The sequence below is a fragment of the Drosophila gunungcola genome (assembly GCF_025200985.1).
Source record: "Drosophila gunungcola strain Sukarami chromosome 2R unlocalized genomic scaffold, Dgunungcola_SK_2 000012F, whole genome shotgun sequence".
NCBI classification, from domain to species: Eukaryota; Metazoa; Arthropoda; class Insecta; order Diptera; family Drosophilidae; genus Drosophila; species Drosophila gunungcola.
In genome coordinates, this window is record NW_026453170.1 from 1,975,257 (window position 1) to 1,998,971 (window position 23,715).

Genomic DNA, 23,715 nt, shown 5'->3' on the forward strand with positions numbered 1-23,715 from the left:
TAATTAGTTTGGTGCGTACTCCAAGCTGCGCAGGAAGGAGAAAAACCGTTACCACAGCAGGCGTCGAATATGACTTCCCTTGTAACAACAAGGAAAACTCATTTGATTTCCCTGTTTCAAGAGAACACAATAAAACTTACGGTTTGGAATTTTCCTTAATAATTTTCATTGAATTTATCAATTTTATACGAGCGAAAAATGGTGTCCTTTGGCTGTGTGGCAAAACTTCTGAGCGGCTTCGAGTGCAGAGCAAATACCTGGGTCAAAGCCGTAAATCCCGGGTGGTATGAGGCCCGTGCTATTCCTAAGACCATTCTGATCGAGAAAGTGCGTCAGGTGGCTCAGGCGACCAGGGTGACTCGCCAGCGACCCCAAACCGCGGAGTCGTCAAAGAAGTGCAGCAACCCAAGGCGCCAACCATATTTCTAGGCGCCAAAAAGATATAGGAACCAAAAAAAGGTTTTAATTGGTAAGCGTGTTTCGCAAATTATAAGCAAAACATTTTATTTGGAGTCCAAAAGTATGTCAAGTAATTTATGCCGATTTTCATATAACATTTAAATGGCAGAGAAATAACAACGCATATTTTCGGGCACTCGTTCTATTTTAGAAATACATTGTCTGCTGCTCATCAATTATTATCATTGCTGAAGGAAGTAATTTTCTTGTTACTTAAAAGTCAGAATTAGAGCCAAAGCCAATTAAACGACTTTAAAACTTAATAATAAAATTAAACTAAAATATATAAATTTTAATTATACAATTAATTATTGATAGCCCTATCATTAGAGCCCTTACCATTAGAGTTAAGATAAGGAAATATTAATGGTTCTATTTTTATAACCATTCTTTACTATTTAAAAGAAATAAAGCAATGTTTCACCCATTTTCAGATTGAAGTGTTTTACCCCAATACAGATTCAGAGTGAAGGTAAGTATTCCAGAAATTCAAATCCAAGATCAGTGTTGAATAACTTCTTATTTCACCCACAGAGTTGCAATGCAACCGTAATCGATTTCGGCATTTTCTCTCCAGCGACGCATGGTCACACCGAGTCGGTGCCGAGTTTTTGCTTCGCGAGCAGGTGGTGTTGTCCAATCAGAATCGCCGTCGACGGCACTAAAAAAATTCCAATAGAATAGCCGAGGGCGATTATTTGTGTGTGTTAATGTTAAATGTTAAATGCAAAATTACGCGTCGCTCGCTTCGCCCACGCGAATCCGATTGTTCAGTGCAAACAACCAAGTGAAAATAATATGTAAGGCAGAGGCACGAAGCCAGCAGCAACAAAGCGCCAGTGATAAGCGCAATAATATAAATATAATATAGTATAAATTCAACGTGAAAAGAAATCTCGCCAGCCAAAGAAAAGCAAAAATCAGAGGCAAAAACTCGGCGACAAATGGAAATAAAGTAAAATGAAGGAGAGAGGAGGATAGAAATCGAAATGTGTAAGCGGGACCAGATCGTATGAAAAAAAAAAAAACAAAGAAAAACGTCGGAGCGAAGATTAAATAAATTTACAAGTGTGTTTTGTATTTGACCAGCTTTTGTGATTGTTCTTGTTGTTGCGGAGGCTGAAAGAAAAGCGGAATAACAACAACAGCGCTTTTACATGCGTCTGTGTGTGTGTGTGCGTGTGTTTGGTGAGCAACTATTTCCAGTGATGAGCGCGTGACACATTCCGTCGTTCCATAATACGGCAGAATGGAGTGTTAAAATGCCACCGTGACACACGCAGCCATCTCTAATGGCCACTGAGATGCGGAAGCTAAAAAACATTCATGAATGGCAATTATGTGCCGTGCGCTGAGGCAAGATTTACCTTCGATTCGAAGTGAAGAAAAAAAAAAAAAACTGCGCGTACGATTTTCCACTTTGGAAGTCGTGACGTTTTCCCATGCATAACGGTGTTAGTGTGTGGGGCTCTCTTTTCGCTCTTTCGCTCGCTCGATGGTGTGTGTGTGCCTGCGTACGTCATGGCAACTCCGGTAAAACGCAAATAAGGGGCAGCGAAAAGCCAATTGCCGTTGAGTGGTCTAATTGGACACCTTGCGCATTACTTGCTTATACTATTTACCATTTGGCGACCCGTTATCAATTGCAGGTGCTTTCTCCTGTAACCACATGTGTGAGAGTTAAGGTGTGTGCGTGCGACCTCGACAAGTTTTTCTTTTGTCCCCACACATATGCAATTACACGGAAAAAATATGTTTCTTGATAAACTTTTTTAATTTTTTTATATTTCAACTCGATTTAAAGGTTTCAGATCGCTATCTTTTTTTTAATTTATTTCTCTAAAACATAAGTACTATGCTCTACTTGAAATTATCAATTTAAAATAAAAACTTCATATGTACATATGTATCTTAATAGTTCAGAAACTATGTAAATAATGATATTTGTGAACTTCAAATTAGGTTTAGAGTTTTTTTTGATCTATTTCGACCATTAAAATGATACACAGTTTTTCCTATAGCTTTAGACTTAATATTGATTTAAATTATAAACTTTAACTTTTGGTCTTCATCAAGCTGTTTCTTATCTGTGTTCTTTAAACTTGAATTTAAGAATATTTGATTTACATTATATGTTTGTGTGCTTCTTTAAAGAGTTATAGTTCTCAAATGTTTTTGACTTTTGTGTATGTGCGTGAATGGTATATTTTGTTATTTTTTCAATAGTTTTCCTGTGAAATTCCTTGACTCCTTACAACCCCAAACACCTACACAAACTGTTGCTGCGCCCCCGCTCACACACATGCAAATGCTGATAGTGCCTCCTCCTTCTGCCCTTTGGAAATCGATGGGGAGCTGACGACGGTCTCTCGCATGTTTGCTTTGCTCTATCTCCCTCTTCCTCCCCACACATCTTCCACTCCCACTCGCCCCCTATCTTTCCGTCTGCTTTTCTGTCTGGCTTTGGCTGCTGTGTAAGTCCAAGTTCTCTAGCCCCTGTTGCTGTTTTTGCTTTCGGGTTTCGCCTTCCCTCTTTCGCTTTCGGCTTGTTGCCTCATTTATTTTACTTGTCGTTTCTTCTCGGCCTTTCGCTTGCTGTTGTTTTTATGTTTTTTAATCATTTCGGCTCTCTGATTTGGTAAAAAAAAAGCCAAACAACTGGGATCGCTACAGCTAGTTATCAGCAGAATTGGCCAGATACGTAGTGTTGGTGCACAGCAGACCCGAAATATTCCCGTTCTAAATGGACTTCGATGTAATGCGATTAAATGGCAAATGCTACCAAGTTTATTTCATCAAAAAATATAATTTGAATGCATTGTTTAAAGCATTTTACTACTCGAATCTGACCAAAAATTTTAAGAAGTTTGGACTAATAAAAAAAAATTAATAATAACAGAATTTACAATATAGCCTTGGAATTCTGTTTTATTGTGTACCATATTTGAAAGTAAATTTTAATGATTTATTTTGTTGTACACTTAGAAATTATTAATCCTTATAAAATTATGATCTTATCTTTTCAAGTTTAAATTTTCTAGAAATAGAAATTACCCACGATTTTGTGTGGGAATGAATTTATTTGATTCAAAAAATGAAAGTTTGCGCAAAAGTCCCAAGTTCAACTTTGGTTCACTTTGGTAATTTTTTTGTATTCAGGCTACCAAAATTTTTTTCTGAGTGATTGGCTGGTGATTCAGATTTTATTGTTTTGGGTAAATGTAATGAATCAAAACTCTTGGAAATTCACACATTAATATTTTATTATATAGGTTTTTTCAAATAGCTTAATTTTGAGTGTGCTTGTTGTAAGATAATTTTTTTTACTCGAATAGGTAATTTAGGGCACCTGATAGTACGACTAAACTAGGAAGTTCATAGCAAAAAACGACTGAACACTACTAACCTGACAACCATGATGTTCAAAATATGTGTTGTAATTGCTAATTACACAAAATACAGTTTTTTCATTAAATATGCATTAGTTTACTATAAACATTTTTTAAAGACTATTTTACATGTTAAGTAAACATAAATTTTATATTATTGAATTTAGTAAAATTAAAATGATCGCATGAGAGAGTTTAGAGTGTAAGAGGCGATTTTTAGCGGAAGCAGCACCTTTGACCTGGTGACGTCTTTCGCATCCCCACCTCACCATCTCTCTCGCTCACTCCGTGCCGCTTGCTCTCTCTGCGCTGGAAAAGTGCTGCTGGCTGGAAGCGAGGTCGCAGCCTCTCCGGCTTCAGTTTCGCCGAAAAACTTCCAAGTTGGAAGTTCATTCAGCTTTGACTTTTGACTCCGTGCGCTTCGTTCTCCGGTGTTTTCGGTCTCCGGTAGTTGCCACCCACTTGCTAACTTCTCATGCCCCGAAATCTACAACTGTTTTGTATCTTTCCCATGATTAATGCAAATAAACAAAGGAAAGCGTATCGAAAACTTTTAAGAAATGTTAGAAAATGTGGGGGAGCGGGAGGGCGATGTCCAGCTGCCAGTGCTCTTTTCACACCCGCGAAATATCACGAGAAAGTTGGCGGAAAACAATTTGTTTAGATTATGTGAACGCGAGTGTTGGGTTAATGTTTGATCACCGTCGTCGCCGCCTGCTTCCTCTTCCTTGCACACACTCTGCTCTAAATTGATTTCAATGAGCTTTTTTGACGATTCTCTGCCCCCGTGCTCCCCTGTACTATCCCTCTCCCAGTCGGTTTCTCCCCTCTCTTTCGCTGGGCGATTATGTGCGAATGTGGCTGTGCAACTGCCCGGTTTTCATACGACCTTGATGCTGTACATTAACCCATTGAGAGCCCCTCTATCTCTCTATCTCTCTTGGTCCCTCTTCGCTAGGCGATCGGCTTACGAAAAAAAACCAGACATGGGCCCTGTTTTCTTCTTCTTTGTATTACCTCTGTCGGTTCTTTTACTTTACTTTTTAATTTACACTGGTCGCCAAAAGTGAGCTTGAAGTAAGCGCCACTTGAAAAATGGCGGGACAATTCCTAAATAATAATAATATAATTAAGTTATTAAAATTATCTTTACAGTAACAGCAAATATCAGAAAATGTCATCTATATCTTTTGAAAAATAGATAAAAATGAAATAATATAAAACTGTCAATTCAACGTGCATGGCAGGAAAAATATTTAATGTGCCTTTTGTTTTCTTTGAGATTTCTGCGCGAATAGATAACACTGGCTTGTGTTTTTTATTATTTTTTATTTGCTATCTTTGGTGTTTGTTTTGCTCATTAGCCCACACGCACACACGTGCCACGCCCACCCGCGATAAAGAAAAAAAAAAACCAAGGTCAAAAACTAGTCAAAGTGAAATACATATTTAATAATTTTCTTTTTCCCCAAGGCGGTGACAAAAGTGCAATATCGAAATGTGAAAAGTAATTTGCGTTAAACAAAGACCCATAAAATTGAGACTTAAAGGCGTCGTAAAAAATAAACCGAAAAAGAATAAAAAGTTCGAGGAAGTGCTGTTTAAATAAATAAAAAGAATATAAAGTGAGAATTGGAGTTGCCAGGTGGGCATGGCCCACTGCCCGCCGAGAATCCGCTGGAACGTCCGAACGAGAAACTGCCATTGACCTCTTAATCGAATTAAGTGAATATTTTAGAATCCACAAGCTACGCATCTCGCTGTTGCTGGCGGCGGCTCTCCGTTCTCCAATCTCCCACATCCCGCCTCCAATTTTCGATTCTCCGGTTCTCCATTCTCCGGTTTGTTAGTCTCGCCGCCAGCAAATGAGCTCGCGCTCGAACTGCTGGTTCGCGACAAAAGAAAATGCATTTTAAGTGAATTTCCTGTGCGCATAAGGCAATTACGCAGCTGATACCCACTCTAAAACCACGTGCCAGCCCGATCCACTCCGGCCAGAGCAACGCCTCTGCGATGGCCACCACACCAACGGCTGGACCAGCAGCTTCGACCTCAACGCCACAGAACTACAAGGTGCCATCGACCAGCAAGATATCCGTGGACAAGCTCCTGCGGGTCGGCTACTATGAGCTGGAAAAGACCATCGGCAAGGGTAATTTTGCCGTGGTCAAGTTGGCCACGAACATCGTGACCAAGACAAAGGTGAGTTCCTAATCCAATGCCTTCAATAGGTCCCGATTCCCTCAATTAACAAGCCGATAACTAGGTATTTGTTTTTGACAAATCGAGTGTTTGTCTTGGCAATTTACAGCGTTTATATAGTAAATGCACAAGTAAAAATGCAAGAAAAATTATTGTATAAAAAAATGTTTGGAAATTTTATCAAAATGTTGGGTTACGTTTATGTTTCTGACTTTCTCTAAATCTTTCGCAAATTAATTATTAATTTAAATAACTTTTGAACGGACTTGTTCTTAAACTGTTTCAATGGATGCTATATAGCACACAAAAGATGAAATACTCATACTTATGTGTGTACAAATGCAAGTACAACCAATTTGAAAATAAAAGACTAAAAAGGCGGTTTAAGATAAAACTTGGCTTTTAAGCAGGAAAATTCAACATCAAAAGTATATAAATTTCGGTGTACTCTCAGCTGCCGCCTTTCGAAATTATTTAATTATAGTTTTCAGTATTGGAAGTCACATGTAAATTGGATGTTTTTCAACTAACCAGAAGTCACATGTAAATTCGATGCTTTTCAACTAACCAGTTCATGCTTCTCGACGATATTTTGCGCATTTAAGTTGATTAAATTGATTTTAGTTGTTGTTCTTTGATGATTTTGTTTATTGCCGCGTAAATACATATGTGTACAATAATTATTTACACAAGTTATTGACAATCAGATGATTCGATTCGATTTCGGCATCTCAGTCTTTCTGTTTCGGCTTCGGTTGCTTGGCTTTTTATTTCCTTTCAATTGACAATGCCCGGGGAAGGGAGAAGAGTGATCTGGAGGTGGCAATCGACAGATGCTAATTGAATCGCATTTGTAAGGGGCTTTAAAAGTGTGAGTTTCTGCCATCTCCCTCATTGATTACATTACTCCCGTGTGCGTGTGTGTGTGTGTGTGTGAACCTTTTGAGGAAGTAATTTAATTTTGCTTTTTGTGTTTTGATGACATTTGCATATACAAAACTGTTTTTGTTGTTTTTTTTCCTTTAAGAATTTCCTGCTATAAACCCAAGTTGATGAGCTGGGTAAATCACAATTAAACGCCTTTTTTCCTGTCCAATATACTATAAACGTTACTTAGAGCGCCCAAACGATTGACTCACCTGCATCCTTATATCTTTTTCTATCAGTATTTGTGAGTGGGAACGTCAGATGAAGTGCTAATACAACCGCAACAGCTGTGACACTTGATAATTGGGATTGTCAAGAGAAATACTCACTCATGGCAGCCACAATAACAGCAATAAAAACAGAACTTTAATCATTTAACGTAACAGAGCGAGGGAGGAACAAATAAAGAAAGATTAAAAAGGGGAAAAGAGGGCTGAGGAGAATGCAAATTTTTAGATCAAACAATTGAATTTTTGCATAATTGACAACGTTGAGGAATCTGTGAACAGCACGTGACCCTGTCAAATTCGATTTTTATTAATTATCGCCGGATATGTCATGATTGAAGAGGTTCATCATTCATTCATTTTTTAAATACCATATTAAAGCAATACTCAAATTTTAAGAAACCATTACATCAGAGTCCATTTCTTACTTACCATACACGACTTTAAAACAGAAGCAACACTAACTATTTGTGCTTTTATGCCTAAAGAAAGATCATTAGTTAAAAATTATTTAAGATTTGTTCACAAAAAAATGTATAAATGTTTATTTTATTTTTAAAATCTGTCTGAAATGGTCAATGGAAAATGTCATATATAATCTGACTTTTAACTTAAAAAAAAGTGGCTAATTGTTGAAATAATGTCGCAAACTTTACAGAATGAATTTTAATAAAACAAAATTTACCTCTGCATCCTTTCGGAAAAAATTGAAATTTTTTGTTCAGTAGCAATATGTTGCGTCAGAAATCTATAATCATGCTTAAAAAATTTTTTCGTAAAATTTTGCAATGAAGCTTGTTTAAATGAGTGCTTACACCCTCTAAGTATACTCCAGACTCCATCCAGATTCGCAAGCCTTGCTGTTCCATTTTTGTCTCGTCTGAAATTCATGTAATCATTACCTTAGGTTTTTTTTTAAATTGATAGAGATGATAAGGAGGTATCCTAAACAAAAATGTTTAAATGTAACATGTTTCAAACGACTTTTAAGGCTGATTTACTCGTAGTTTCCAAAATATTTTTGATAGACAAATAATGGGCCTGATGTGTTTAAAATATATTCACTGTAAAAAATTGGAACCAGTCGGTCAATAGCATTTTAAGACAGATAAGCAAATCAGATCAGCTTCTTTCGTTCAGACGAACTGTTTGTTGACTGTTACGAAATTAAGTTTACCTCGATAAGAACACAGCTGTTCAACAACTTCAAGGTCCAACGGTGCATACTTATCTTATTTTTGCATTGCCCATCCAATGTATGCGTATGTACATTGAACTCACTCTATATATAATGTATATATTTGTTAGTACAACATGAGTATGTTTTGGATCTATATACATATGGTAGCCTAAGAGCCCGTGGCTTATCTCTCTTAAGCACATTTGCCAATAATTCACTATTATCAATGGAGAGTGGCAAAAGTTCACTTGTACACATACGAATAGGTACATAGCAAACACACGCGCATAGGTAAAAAACTTAAACTTTTATTATTTCTATAAACCTAGGAACGGCAGAACAATCGATAAGAAATTTGCGATATGTACATCTTTAAACAAAATATCATAAATCCGAACCATAACCTATTCTATTAGGCCTAAATACCATTAATTGCTTGCTTTCGTTGTTTGAAGTTCTACGCTCTCTGTTCGCTTTCACGTGTCGCTTTTAGTTTCCATTTTTTGTGTGGAATGTGTTTGCACTCAATTGGCAAGTTTCAGTTTAATTGAATTTTTCGCAGTTGCCTTGGCAACTGTTTTAATGCTCCAATTGATGCAATTAAGCACTAGCCATGCCTCGTAGATGTATCTCTCGTGTTTACCACAAAAAAAAAAAGATTATTTAAGTTTTTAAATTTATTTGATATTCAAAAAATTGAAAAGTAAGAAAATAATCAAATTCAGAAAATGTGTTTACATAAATAGTGTTGTATGCTATGCTATTAGATCAATCTTTTCCCTATTAAAAGATACTTTAAAATAAGCTTATATTAAATAATTAAAACAAAAATAGTATATACAAATTGTAAGAAACTGTTCTTTACCTCATTTAGTTTTGATACTTCTGATAATTATTTTATGAAAATATAATTTTGTTAATAATGTTCCTTTCTTTATTTTTGTGGAACACTGTAAATATTTTACTAAATTATAAGAAGGTGACACGGAAATCTGGAGTGGTTTCGACACTATTCGCCGGTGTATTTAAAATCCTTTCCAGCTATGTTTCTCTCCGTGTAGCCCTATTCTCTTCCCGTCCCTTTTTGGCCTCTCTCCTGGCCTTGTTCGCATTTGTTGATTGATCTTTGCTATGGGCAAATATTTAAGCTGCCGTCTGAGCGTTGCCTCTTGGCCAGCAGACCGAAAACATGTTTGAACATCTAACACGCGTCAGACCGAATCCAACGGGTGGAAGCAGGACGGAGAGAGTGGGCGAGCAAGATGGGTGGATGAAATCGTTTAACAATTTTTATTTACCTTTTCATTAACAATTTCGCGGCTTTTTGCAGATCGCTTTTTGTTGTCTGCGGTTTTTATAATTTTCGCGTGTGTTTACAAAACCCAAAAAATCATGCGCACTAAATTTAAGGTCGTCGTTATTCTTTTCTTTACTATTTCCCGTTCTTATTTGTCTGGCTGCGATAGTAATAAAAGTATGTTGGTTGTCTTCCTCTTTCTGCAGCACCAAACAGACCCATACATTGGCATGCCAGTGATAACCGAAAACGTTATCAAGTGGTGATTTTTCTTCTGCTGATTCTTTTCTGCGCGATTTTTTGTCCCCGTCCGCAAGAAAAGTAAATTCGCAAATCAGTCACGTGCGTTCGCCCACTCTTTCGTACGCCCACTCCCACAGCAGAGAGGATGGGCGTGTGGGTGTTGGAGGGAGGGAAACAGACGACGAACAGCACGCGCCAAGTTAATGCTCCCTGCATGCTTCTCTGCTCACACCCATAGGGCTCTTTCGATTGTTTTGTTTTTGATTTGACTTTGCAGGCGATAGCAAAACAAAAAATAAATCAACATAAACTCAAGTGTTTCCTCCTTAAACAGTCAAAACTTCCATACCACGAACTTTTGTAACTCGAATTATCTTAACTTAAAGTTAAATAGGAGCCATTGTAACGCCATAATATTCCGTCAATCTTTGGCGATATTTAAAAAAGTCTGATTTTAATATTTACAGAGTATCAATTAATAAAGTTTAAATTTTTTTTGAAAATAATTTGTTATCTTTATAGTGTAGGTTATTTGTTTGGTTTGATGGATAGCGCAAACAATTTTTGTTTATTTTCTTTAGTTTTATAATATTTTATATATATTTAAAAAAAATTTTAGATATTTATTTATCTATATGTACATACATGTACATGGAAATAACACTAACTATACTGTTGATAAATGAATTTTAAGCTATTGGGTATAATCACGAAAAAATAAGGACTTAAACTACAGTTTCTTACTCATTAGAAATTGAATTAAAAAGTTTAGGGGTTATGTTATTTAGTTTTTAATTGTTAATTATAATTTATTTTTAAGACGCACTTATCAAAACTAAACTTTACGTTTTTTTTTTGCGTGTTATTATCTTTAAATTATAAAATAATAGTTTGGATTAAAGCCTTGCATATTAAAAAAATCTTAAGTATACGTTAAATAAAAGAAGTCCCACTGTATTTCCTTAAACAAATTTGCGGTGCCCATTGAAACTTGATTAGCGTGCCAAACTTCTGATCGACACTTGAGGTTGTCACATGGATTTTCCGCACCGAATGCACTGATTAGAAATTAGTTAACCACGAAGAGGAGGTCTTAACTCCCACTCTGTTTGCCCCATTTCCATGGGCAATTAAGTAGGCCATGACATGGAAACTGTAATTGTAGTAATCGATTTTCCATTTCCACTGAAATTTGCCGCCACCGGTTGGAAAATTTTTAGATCCAGGCAAGCCAAATAAAGTTTACTGACCCCGCGCATAGGAGAAGAAGAATAGGTGGTGCAGCAGCCACGATATCAAAGAAAGAGTGAGGGAAAGGTGAAAGCGAAGGAGGTCGCATATCGATTAAACACGCGGAAAGAGGAGGTGGGTGGGTGCGCTGGCAACACGTTTGATTACCGCGTGTAAATAACAACAACACGAACACTGCAAAAGTTGCAAGGACTCGTACATTGTACGTTGTGCAACAATCACATTTTACAGAAGCCCCAATGGAAAACCCAAAAGTCGATGAACAAAAGTCACCGGCTCCAAAAGCCCAGGCACCCGAGAAACCCATTCGCAAGCGGACTCAAGTCAAAATCCAAACCAGAACTCCTAAACCAACACCCACCGCCATAATCTGTGAATTGACTCGTTTGAAAGCGCAGCAAAAATATCTCGAGTGCCATCAGGTTAAGTTAATCCCCAATAATTTTACACTCCATGATGACGAGGATGCACTGGATTCCGATCCAAAACATGGCGGAGAAAGAATTGCTTTGGAAACCCCAGAAACTACTCGAAATACACGTCCGCCTAGCTCTTCCACTGCAGAATTAATTAGTTTGATCAACGAAATCGAGCAGGAGAAACTAGAACTTAATGAAAAGTTGCAGCAATATCGCACCGCCAAGCGTGGGGAACTCAAGGACATGTGGCACTTTGTGGCCACCATAAAGGAGGACGTCTTCCGTCCAGAGCGTCTCAGCCAGTATACAGTAAATGCTTTGAGGGAAAAAATCGTTGGTGTAAATACCCAACTGTATCGTTTGACTGCCCAGAACTCAAAAGAACTTGATGATTTGAAGGAGGAGTACGAGAAATTGGAGCGAGAGAACAAACTTTTATGGAAAGGTAGCATGTAGCTTAAAAGATAAAAACTATTTTACACCGTTTGCAGCAATACTTGTGAAATACATGTTTGAAAATTAGAATCAGAATCGCATAATTATATTATTATGATTAATTGTAGACGTCTTAAATGTTTATGGTTCTTATGAGTAAAAAATAAAAAAATTACCAATCAACCGCGCTCACTGTACAACTTTCTTGCTGCATTAATTTGCAGTGTCTAGAAAATAAAATTTTTCATTATAGCAACAAAGCTACATGGGTAAATTGATTTCTCAAATATTTTAAGAAAATCATGTGAATCCAATTGAAATGTAACCAAAAACCGCAACCACTTTTAAAAATAATATATATACAAATTCCCAGTTAAAGGACAATCTGTAAACCGCTTTAAGTATAATCAATTAATTTAAAGAAATTGTTTAAGAAAAAATCGTTTTCCACCACAAAGCTTACGATTGCTATGAATTGCGATTTGCAAATATTTGTTGAAATTCTTGACATTGTTTCAGGTGTCTTATTTAATGCCCGACACTCGTAATCAACAACGTTTTAGACCTTGCCTTGAGCTTGCCTTTTAAATCAATAGGACCTTTTGATACGATTTTTTTGCCTTCGGCTGAAGGAGGAGACACTGGTATTTTTTGCTATGACTGTTATAGTTGCTGTTATTTCTGGCTGCGATTATTTTGAAATGTCTCATTTGCGAGCAGGGCTTGAGGTTCATCGCAATCGCCGGCGACCAAAAGGAAAGGTCAAATGGCACGTGGCAATGGCATTTCTTCTTTCCCCCCCTTTTATTTTGCCTTTTATTCCGTTGTAAGCTGAAGTTCACACTGCTCACGTGGCATTGGCGATTTCTAGGGCGTAATATCAGTGCAGAATCAGCTTTTGTTTCATGCAATTATGTAAAAATGTCAAACTCATCTCGCTACCGTGTACTATCTCTTTCGCTTAACAGAAATTACGCATACGCCGCATTGCAGTGCACATTTTTGTCTTTATTATAAACAAATAGTTTGCATTACACACTGGCCTCAAGTTCAAAGTCTCTCACAGTTGTGTTAATATAAATGTGATTATTTTTTATTTTTGCAAGGCGTATGATTAAAAATGTAATGTCTTGTTTATATTCATTTAAAAACAAAAATTTAATTACTCAGGAAACAGAACGAATTTGTTGTTGAGCAAACAATAACAAATATGCCAAAAGAAACCGGTGGTGATGATGCTGTTTTTGCTTAGTGTGGGTGAGCGAGAGAACAAGAGCTGAAGAGTGAGAGGCAGGGCGACTGAGTGAGTGTACGCTTACTTGTGTTGTTAATTATTTAACATTGTGTTAAATTTTTTAAATGTTTTGCGAATACACAAAAGCAAATAAACAGTCAGCGACGGCAATGTCGTCGGCGGCAAACGAAAGTCTTGAGCAAAGAATGTTTTTGTCTTGCCTCCCTTGACCGCCCCCGTACCGCCGGTCCGCTCCCCTTACGTACCTAAATCATCATCTATCCGGATCGCATATTCACATATCCGTAGTGATCCCGAGATCCGAACACGCGCACCTTGTATGGCGCTGTCATCGTGTGTTGCTGCTGTTGGTATTGCTGCCGTTGATGTTGCTGCTGTTGGTGTTGCTGCTGTCGGCGGTGCTGCTGCTGTCGCCGGTGCTGCTGCAGACTGTGCGCCACCAATCCACCCACCCAGAGGCCCTGGCAACAGCTACGCTTACAGTGGCTTATATTAACACAAACAATTCTTAAATTATCAATATATGTACATTGATTACCCAATGACTTTTACTTGCATACCAAAATAACAACCTTTTCAGGTATCTTGTCGTTATTTGTTTTGATAAATAAAAGATTAAACATAATTACTAACTATATAAATTATGTTCCCAATTCCTATCCCTCAAACCACATTGCTTAATTGTTTCTAAGTTTTAGTTCTGGCGCCATAGTTTAATTTAGTTGGCTTACAAATAAGAAACCCTAAATAATTGAGAACCTTTTAGATTTAAATTTATAATATTTATATATATATATATATATGTATATAAATATATATTTAAACCCTCGCGGAGGGTATTATAATTTCAGTCAGAAGTTTGCAACGCAGTGAAGGCTTCCTTCTCGAACCCTATAAAGTATATATATCCTTGACCAGCATGTACTTCTGTCCGACTGTAAGTTTCTACGCAAACTAGTCTCTCAGTTTTCCCAAAAGTTGTCTTCCTGTTGCTGGTAGTACATAAGCTTTGCTGTTTTTTAATTTTTTAGTTCTTCGAGATGGAGTAATGATGAAATATTCCAAAATTACGGCTTAAATTTTAACAAAATCGGGGGAATATATCATATAGCCCCCATGGAAACAATCAAATTTAAGTGTTTTCAAGAACAATTAATTTTTGCAATAGTTGCAAGGGTATATAAACTTCGGCTTTCCGAAGTTTACTTCCTTTCTTGTTTTAGTTTGTTAAAAAAAATATAATTTATGAGTACTTCTAAATTGAAATGGCTGTAGCCATGGGCAATTGTAGAAACTGAGGGAAATCATATTCACCGAATTTAACTAATTTTTGGTCTAAAGACCAAACTGAATTTTGTATTAACTTGCGTAATTTTAATGGGTCAATACTTACCAGGGTCAGCCAGCAAATTAATTCCTTCTACATTCAATTTTTGCTGACGTATTTCAAGTATTAAATATAAAACACACACAACGACTTAATTAACTAGTAAATGGTTTTGCATTCTTAAATTTTGTTCTGTTTTTTTTTTTTAAATATTAAAATAATTAAGGATTTATATGTTAATGCATAATACAACAATTTTTTATAATAATTTCTCTGGCCAATTATTTTTACTTCATTTTAGTATATATTTAATCAACAGTTTATACACAAAAAGAAATTTAATTTATTTAAAAAATATAATAGATTTTTTTGTTTAATTATCCAATACTTGCTTTTGTGCCACTGTATTGCTAGCCAAGCGAGACACGTTTTTTTGGACAGCCCACACGGTTTGAATTTCGGGGCTCTCTCAGTTTCCCCCACATTATAAAATCTCATTTTTCCCCCTCTTCTCGCTCTACTGCCAATGTTCGTTCGATCACCTGCGGCCAAACAAACCAGGGGAACGACAAACAATCCGGCGGAGAATGGCATTTTGGTTACTCGACTAAATGTGTTTCCCTATTTGCTCTCGTGTTCTTTTGCAGGTGGCCATCAAGATAATAGACAAAACATGTCTGAACGAGGAGTACCTGAGCAAGACGTTCCGCGAGATCTCCATACTGAAATCGTTGCGGCATCCGCATATCACCCGACTCTACGAGGTGATGGAGTCGCAGTCGATGATCTACCTGGTGACCGAGTATGCCCCAAACGGTGAGATCTTTGACCACCTGGTGGCCAACGGGAGGATGAAGGAGCCGGAGGCGGCACGCGTCTTCACCCAACTCGTCTCGGCCGTCCACTACTGCCACTTGCGGGGGGTTGTGCACCGCGATCTCAAGGCCGAGAATGTCCTGCTCGACAAGGACATGAACATCAAGGTGAGCGAGAGTCAGCATTTAATCACTGTGAGATGCGTCAAAAATAAGATACAGCCCATTTAACTTTAGAAATACAGAGATATTATTATTTGATAGTTTTAGAAATACATTTTCTGTTTATTGATGGATTTTAAAACAATTTCAAAAAAAGCATTATAATTTGATTCTCTTCAAAACAGTATACTACTACGGACGGTATTACATGTAGTGACGATGATCACCAATAAGCGTATGCAAGGAGACTACTTTATATAGCCGCAATATTCGAAGTCAGCTAAGAATAGTCCGATCTTAAAAAATGATATAGCAATCAAATGGTCTCGCTTTTTTCGATACTAAGAGTTTTAGAAAGTCATTTGGTTTCTGATAAATGGGGGTGAAAGTGCAAAAGAAATGTGGTCTTTTACAGAAGCTGTTGAGGCCGGTGGAGCAAAAGAGTCTTTGAAAAGGTTAATAAACAAAATCAGCCTTGTAACTTAACCATTACAAAACAAATTATATACAAATAAAGTAATTTTTTTTGATTAAATAAAAAATAGTCGTCACAAAGAGTCACACAAAAGTTTTTGGAGTTGAAGGTGCGATCGTCACGTCAATTTTACCTTGTTAAGAGGTGTTTTTGTTTGATCAAAGAATAAGCTCGTCGCTACTACCGGAAAGAAGGATATTTATAATTAATTATTGTTTTACTTTGAAACAAAGTAAGAAAAAAATATGTATGTTTATAATCTCTTACAAATTTAGTTGTACTTTAATTTTTGAGGTCATAAATATATTCTAAATATTCTAAAAAAATATATTACTTATTTTTACTCTTGCAGCTCGCAGACTTTGGCTTTAGTAATCACTACGAGGAAGGTGCCACTCTAAGGACCTGGTGTGGATCCCCGCCCTATGCCGCCCCAGAAGTTTTCCAGGGATTGGAGTACGACGGACCCAAGTCGGATATCTGGAGCTTGGGCGTTGTTCTGTACGCCTTGGTCTGCGGAGCATTGCCCTTCGATGGAAAAACAATTCTGGAGCTGAAAAGTCGCGTTGTGTTGGGCAAATTCCGCATTCCCTTCTTCATGTCGCAAGGTGAGTTTACAATCGATAGACTATGTTGATTTTTGGAACGACGAACTGTAGCATTGAAATCTGGGATAGTTGGTCTATCCATCGAAACCTCTTTCTAAAATCGTTTAGTAGACTAATTTGTTTAACTTTTGTCTTTCAGAATGCGAGCAGCTTATCCGCAATATGTTGGTGGTGGAGCCTGACCGGCGATACACTATCAAACAGATCATCAAGCACCGCTGGCTCAGCGAGTGGCAGTCGGAGATGCAGGAGGAGGAGCGCTTCGAGGGCCTGTCCTTTGCCTCTGGATCGGGAACGGTATCCAAGTCGGCATCCACATCCTCGCTGGGCAGTGTGGCGGACTCACCGCCGCAGCTGGACTCGGTGGTGATGACGCACATGCTCCAGCTGCCCGGCCTGACCGCCGACATGATCGCTCAGTCGGTGCACGAGCAGAGATTCGACAACATCTACGCCATTTACAACCTGCTGCAGGACAAGCTGCAGCAGAGGCGGCGCGAAAACCAAAGACTGCAGCACCACGCCAGCCTGGCCTACTCCCGATCTCGCAAGACGAGCATTACGACGGGCGTGGTGGATCGCTCGGAGCCCGTAAAGCAGGAATCTCTGGACCGGCTCAGCCCGCTAAGCAATGCCAATGCCTCCAGCTCGGCTTTGGGTTTTGGCTGGTCCGATGTCGCCGTGGATCTGGAGAAGTTTGGTGACTTTGAGCTCGAATGTCTGGCCCGAGCCAATGAGGTAGGAGCGATTCAAGCTGTGAATAACCGACAAACACTCAATCTCTTTTAATTTATATATTTTAATGATCACCTTTTGACTTCTTCCCTTTCCAGCCTCCGGTTAATCCCCAGCACTTGAGCGCACAGGCTGGCGGAGGCGTCAACGGGGCGAATACGCGACGCCATACGGTGGGACCCGGGGATGTGGCCCACGAGCAGGCGCTGGCCAATCCCCATGTACCGCCCATCGACTTTAAGTGTCCACCGCAATGCAGCGATCCCACACAGCCGGTACCCTACTATCCGGTTAACCTGCCCATGCTGCAGAATCAGCCCCTGCAAAATCTCACCATCAAGGATCAGCACCTGCTCAAGCCGCCCGTTGTTATGGGAGCCAGTAAGCATTGATTGTTGCTCGAAGAAACCATTTACACAAGCTGTTAACGTTTCCATTCGTTTAACTAGGCTCATTTGGACGTCGTGCTTCGGATGGCGGAGCGAATCTTCACATCTTTTATCCTGCTACTTGCTCCGTTGTGGGTCCAGCTCAGGGTCAGCAAATGGAGACGGCCGGATACTACATCAACCCGAATTGTGGCACAGATCCTTTGGCCGTGCAGGAGTTGTCGCCGCTCAACGAACAGACAGGGACTCAGATGCAGTGCTGCCAGGAGAATGCCACCGGCGAGTGTAACGAGGAGCTGCAGAGGTTGACTTGGAACTTACATTCTTTTTGAGGCGATGATAATAATGTTTTCTTTGTAGCTATATGCTGAAGCGGGGAGGAACCCAGCGACATACGGTGGGCTGTACGGAGGATCTCTCCGTGTCACATGGCCCGGGACCAGGATCACAGTCCCAGGTTCCAACTACCTCCTCCAACATGCGGCAAAGGAGAACGGGTCTGCTCACGGTAACCGAAAGACCGCCAGGTGCGTTTAAGTAGCTGCATACCAAATTGATTGGGGAACCATTTTAAAAATAGCCCGTGAATCAACATAATGTTTATCAAATTAAGTCATTAAATTTAATCCCAAAAGTGTGTTAGTAGTTTAAAAAGAAAAAGTACCACTTTGTTGAAACAAACAAAAAAGATAGGAAAGTTCGGCAAGCCGAAGTTTTTATCCCCTATCAGTAAAATTAATGTTTCATTAAGATTTAAACTGAGAGACTAGTTTGCCTAGAAAGGGACTGACTTGCCTAGTGATGCTGATAAAGAATATATATACTTTAAAGTATCGGCTGACTGAAACTATAGTACCCTCTGCAAGGGTATAAAAATGATCTAAACCATTGATAATCAAAACGTTCGATCAATTTAGCTGCATGGCTCTATAAATAGCTTTATTTCCGTCTTAAATTTTATAATTAAGTATTTTATTCGTAAATCGATCAGTTGTTAATTTCGTATACAAAGTTTATTTATTATTTTATTACTGTATTAATTTGATGTTTTGCTTTTTTTAAACTTTCTTTTTATGTAAACTTTTTTGGTTTATTGCGATTGATAATTTTGCATCGCCCGCTACTGCACAACAACTACAACCGCTACCGCAACCACTCCCGATTTCGCTGATCTCGCTGCTTGAACCCCTTCGACCTTATTCGCATAAAACGATAGTGATTCCCCCCGAGCTAATTCGCGAGGTTGAGTCTCGCATGAACCGCGACTACCTGCCACCCACCCTGAAATCTCTAAGCCAATCGCCCCCCAATGGTGCATACCCGGTGGGCGTGGCCCTTCCCATGGCCATGTCGAAGGGCATGTCGCCGCCCCACTCGCTGCCCTTGGTGGCAGCCGCCGGTGGCTCCGTGCCCCAGCTGGCGAACAGCAACCGGCGCCTGCATCGGGTGGTCCACCCGAAGTTGCCCACCGTTCAGGAGGGTGGTAAGTCTTGAGTTTTTCTGGGGATCTCCACCTGAAGTTAGGTTAAAAGTGTCCATAAATCGTTCAAATCCTAAAATTAAAATTCATAAATCAGATGCCTTTTTAATAAACAGACCAACTTACAACTATAAGGGCCTTGCCTCAGCCTCCGCTTTATTTACATATCAATCTTTCTTTTTTATTACTTTTTTTTAATTTAAATATTTGTTCAATTTAAAAAAGAAATAAAAGTAATAAACTTTATCTAAAACGTAGCAATTAAATATTTTTTTTTTGCTAACCAATTCTTTTTTATGTATATACATAATCGAATTCAAAAGTTTGTCTTAATTACTTTCCTTAACTCGAACCTTAACTGTAGTACATGATTATATATTGGAATACCTGCTTAGAAAACTTTATAAATTAAGATGCGTTGTCATTTGGCTGACATTCTTCGTCCATTTCCTTTTTTCCGTATTTTTACCCCCGCCGCTTGCCATTTAGCGACAATAGGACGTTACAGTCCAGTGCGACGTGCCTCGGAGGGATCCAAAAGCCAGTTCCAAGGACCGCTGCAGGAATGCCAGTCCCTGCAGAAAGGTATTGCACAGAGAAACTTTTTGGTTGCACCCAGTCCGCCGCTTTTAGAAAATTCGATCAGTTTGCCAGGTAAGAGACGGAGACCAAAATTAACGCCACAAGCTTCAACACAAGCTTATCATCTTAGGGGGGAAATGAATAATTTTGAAACTCTGTTTCCATAGGTTCGCCCATACATGGCAAGCCTGGCATGGGTTTGCAGCTGGCTCTGCGGCGTGGCCATGACATCGAAGTTCCTCCCGATGCCATCAAGAGTCTGATGCCCGCCCTGGACCGCTTGGTCAAGGAGCAGCGCGTCAGCTTCGAAATAGCCAATAAGATTATCTCAACGCATGTGGTGCCGATGGATTTGGCTCCGCTGCTGGGACTGGCCGCTCACGCTTCCAGTGCGGCGGCGGTGAGTGGAGGACACCTGGACCAGAGTCACTTGTTGTATCTGCAGCAGCAGCAGCAGCAGCAACAGCAGCAAATGCTAAGCTTCAGTGTTTCCCCACTGAGCCTGCCGCAGGGTGGAGCCGTGAATGCCTCGCTGACCTCCGCCAAGCAGATGTTTGGCCAAATGATCTGTGGCTACCCGCCATATCAGCCAATGAGCCTGGCCCTGCAGCCGCAGCCGCAGCATCAACAGCAGCTGGTGGGTCAGTTCAGCAGCATCAACCTGGGAGCCAGCAACTCAAATTCGAGCAGCGGCTGCCAATCGCCGGTCTACAGTAGCAGCTTCAGCGGCAGTTGCTCCCCCAATCCTTACCTGCCCTGCCCGGCCGGTGGCTCCTCTCCGCTGCACCAGATCACCAAGGGCATCTCCGGACTGAGCACTGGTGGGGCTGGTGGCTCCATCACCAGGGGCACTTCGGCCGCCAGCGAGGGGGCAGCTGCTGCCGCCGCTGCCAATCAACCGCTGGACCTGTCCATGGACGTTTGTGGCGGAATGATGGATCAGCAGTCCACGGACTACGCGGCCACCAATTGGTTTGTGCCTACGGCTTCGTATTACGATCTAAAACCGCTGAATCTTTCGCCAGCACAACCCGTAAGGGTCGTGCCCACGCCCCCGGCGTCACCCAACCTGTGCATCATCCAGGAGGAGAATGGGAATGGGCAGATGTGTCACACTATCAGCACGGGCACTCCATATGCCGGCTGTACCGGAGGAATTACGCCACAGATATGCCTCACCGACGTCCAGGGCAGCGAGATTACATTGGTGGCTCTATCCTCGGACAACAGTCGCGATAGCGAGGATTCTCTGGAACAGCACACACCTGTTATGTCACTGCAGGTGAGATCAATTAACTTTCTAACTGTTCAATTTAATTACTAGACGGTTGAAAGAATTCTCATATTGACTTTGCAACTAATTCTCCCTTTAGGGCCTGATTATTACGGAACCCAGCAGCGATATGCCTTCAATAACCAGGGGAATCGGACGTAAGGCCAGCCTGGACTGCGAATCGAGCGGCGGAAGTCATTGTCCGGTGGCAAGTAGCTCCTCCCACCCTGGCCAATCACAAGCGCAGGCTCAAACCGAAGCCCAGTGCCGGCGGGGCAGCGACAAGTCGCTGGGCTTCTCGGACGACTCGCTTAGCAACGACTCGAATAACCTCTCGCCCTGTCAGGAGCCATCCGCCAGCTCCGGTTTCAAGTCGGATTCGCACTCGGAGATGGGCGATCACACGGAATGCGGCCATCTGACACCCGATTCCATGTGCGACTCGCGGCGCATGTCGGATGAGATGTGCTACGAGGTGCCGCTGCCACATGAGTGCTCCAATCTGGACTCCACCCGCATTCTGGAGATGGTCAAGCAGACCATTGACTCCACAATGCCGCCCAAGGGCTTTGTGCTGCACAAGGGAAGCATTAGCTCGGAGGATAGTGGGGCGGAGTCGCGTCACAGTAGCGCCTCGAATGCCTCCAGCTCGAATCCCTTAGCATGCGAGGCGGCTTCCCTCCTGGCCTCACACTCTGGCTATGGAGAGCCAACCACCAATCTCAGTTTGGAGTACTCGGGCGGCCTGCAGATCGAACTGCAGGTGTGCGAGGGACGCAGCCGGGATCACCATGGAGCCGGCAAGGGCATCAAATTGCGCCGCATTTCGGGGGACCAGTTCGAGTACGGAAAGATCTGCCAGCAGTTGATCAGCACCATCACCATGCAGCAGGTGGCAGGCTAAATTACGGATTCCGCCCTGCTAGCTACCCAAAATGACTACTCGCCTTGCCTAAACTCTGCGTAGCTGTGATCAAAGCCGATATGTACGATATAGCCATCCTAAAAAGTAGCAATTGGACAGGAGTTAGCTTTCCATTTCCCAACAAAATTTATCCCTTTCCCGTTTTTCGATTTCAGTAGCGTAATCAAAATTTTGAATATCAATTATAAACACTTTTTTCAATTCTTCGTCGACCACACCGATTCTTAGCTAGTTTAATTCTTTACGGAACGTGTAAATACGTCTAGAGATAATTCAAATATTCGCAAACAGATTATATAGATTAACGAATAACGCACATGCCAAGATATTATAGAGAATTTGTAACACAAATTGGGTGGCGAAAGGTTTTTCAGCAACAGGAGCAAGTAAAATACATTCCAGTAGCAGAAATTTCATACAAAGGAAACCAACGTTCGTTCTAGCGGTAAAGATTATTAATATTTAGAACTACTATATATATATATATATATATATCGACTAATGTTACTTTCAACTTTTGTGCAATTCGTAAACAAGATAAACGTGTTTATTTTGTCAACTCAGTTCAATGACGATACGTACATCTATATCTGCATGAGATATAGATAACCTAAATGTTAATATATATAGGTGATTATTAAATCTGTAGTTAGTTTGCAGTGGCAATTCGTAGCTCCGATTAGTGGTAAGCTCTTGATTCCGTTAAATTTTAAACATTTTTTTATGAATGTAGTGAGAGTTTGTTCAGTTATTATACGATCTATGGTTAGAGTTATATTCTACGAATTAAACACAACATTGATAAAACTATTTTTTAATGAAAGACTGCTGTGATTTTAAATGTAATTAAATAATTTAAAGAGAGTAAAGGAAGAAGAAAACAACAAAAAACAAAAATAAAACAAAAACTACAAACTTTAAACCAATTAGTTATATCATTATATAAATAAACAATTCAACTTTATCTTAAATAAATTACCAATTCTCCAAACATAAACGAATGTTGTTTTACATTTTTCACTTAGAGCTGGGAGTAAAGTAATATATTAAACATTGAAAAAGATAATTTTTTGGCAAAAGAACATTAAAAATAACATATTTTAATGGTTTTAAAATCGTATTTTGTCTTAAATTAATTTTAAATGGGCAATAAATTTAAAATAACTTACGATTACAGATAAAGATATTAATAATCTGTAACACTGAGGCTGTATTTATTTTTTTTTAATTTGTGTCTATTTAAACACTTTCTTAAGAAAAGAAAAATCTAACAATTCAAATAGGTTTTGAACAAATTGGAAGCCTGCAAATACTTAAAATTTTCATTTGAAAAACGGGCTTCTCTCACAAAATTTAATCAAAATATTATGCATACGTTTTGAGAAAATTGCACAATGCCATATGTGCAGGCCGTTGGGGGGCTTTTTAATAAATTTTTCAAGAAAATGAGTGCGTTTAAAGAAAATCGCTTATCAGTGGTAAATTTTTAAATGAATATGAAAATGCCGCGCATTCATACATAAACCAGTTCGTAAGCCATGCCACCAACCAAATTAGTTCCTGCCTTTGAAAACACTACTTCGACGATAACTTCTGATAACTTTCTACGTTTTTCGCATTTTCATAACATATAAAATATCTGATATCAAATTCTGTGACG

At 39.6% G+C, this 23,715-nt stretch overlaps 3 protein-coding genes across 8 annotated transcripts; all 3 read left to right on the forward strand.

Annotated features, from left to right (window-relative positions):
- Nucleotides 1-74: 74 nt before the first annotated feature.
- On the forward strand, nt 75-1,539 carry LOC128256003 (uncharacterized). The gene is made up of 3 exons (XM_052985990.1): nt 75-469; nt 894-931; nt 994-1,539. Exon 1 carries the CDS (start codon nt 199-201, stop codon nt 427-429), a length of 231 nt encoding a protein of 76 aa, XP_052841950.1. The 5' UTR covers nt 75-198; the 3' UTR covers nt 430-469; nt 894-931; nt 994-1,539.
- On the forward strand, nt 1,125-23,052 carry LOC128256000 (uncharacterized). Of its 6 annotated transcripts, none has more exons than XM_052985986.1 (12): nt 1,125-1,259; nt 5,322-6,050; nt 15,259-15,594; nt 16,416-16,671; nt 16,811-17,409; nt 17,505-17,787; nt 17,856-18,099; nt 18,156-18,322; nt 19,012-19,278; nt 19,765-19,929; nt 20,025-21,139; nt 21,231-23,052. In XM_052985986.1, the coding sequence occupies exons 2-12, from the start codon at nt 5,862-5,864 to the stop codon at nt 22,032-22,034; spliced, it is 4,425 nt and encodes a 1,474-aa protein (XP_052841946.1). In that variant the 5' UTR covers nt 1,125-1,259; nt 5,322-5,861; the 3' UTR covers nt 22,035-23,052. The 6 variants fall into 6 exon arrangements, with proteins under 6 accessions (XP_052841946.1, XP_052841945.1, XP_052841943.1 ...); XM_052985985.1 differs by lacking the exon at nt 1,125-1,259 and adding an exon at nt 1,322-1,452; XM_052985983.1 differs by lacking the exon at nt 1,125-1,259 and adding an exon at nt 1,388-1,527.
- On the forward strand, nt 11,056-12,213 carry LOC128256001 (uncharacterized). The gene has a single exon (XM_052985989.1). The coding sequence runs from the start codon at nt 11,415-11,417 to the stop codon at nt 12,048-12,050; it is 636 nt and encodes a 211-aa protein (XP_052841949.1). The 5' UTR covers nt 11,056-11,414; the 3' UTR covers nt 12,051-12,213.
- Nucleotides 23,053-23,715: the final 663 nt, after the last annotated feature.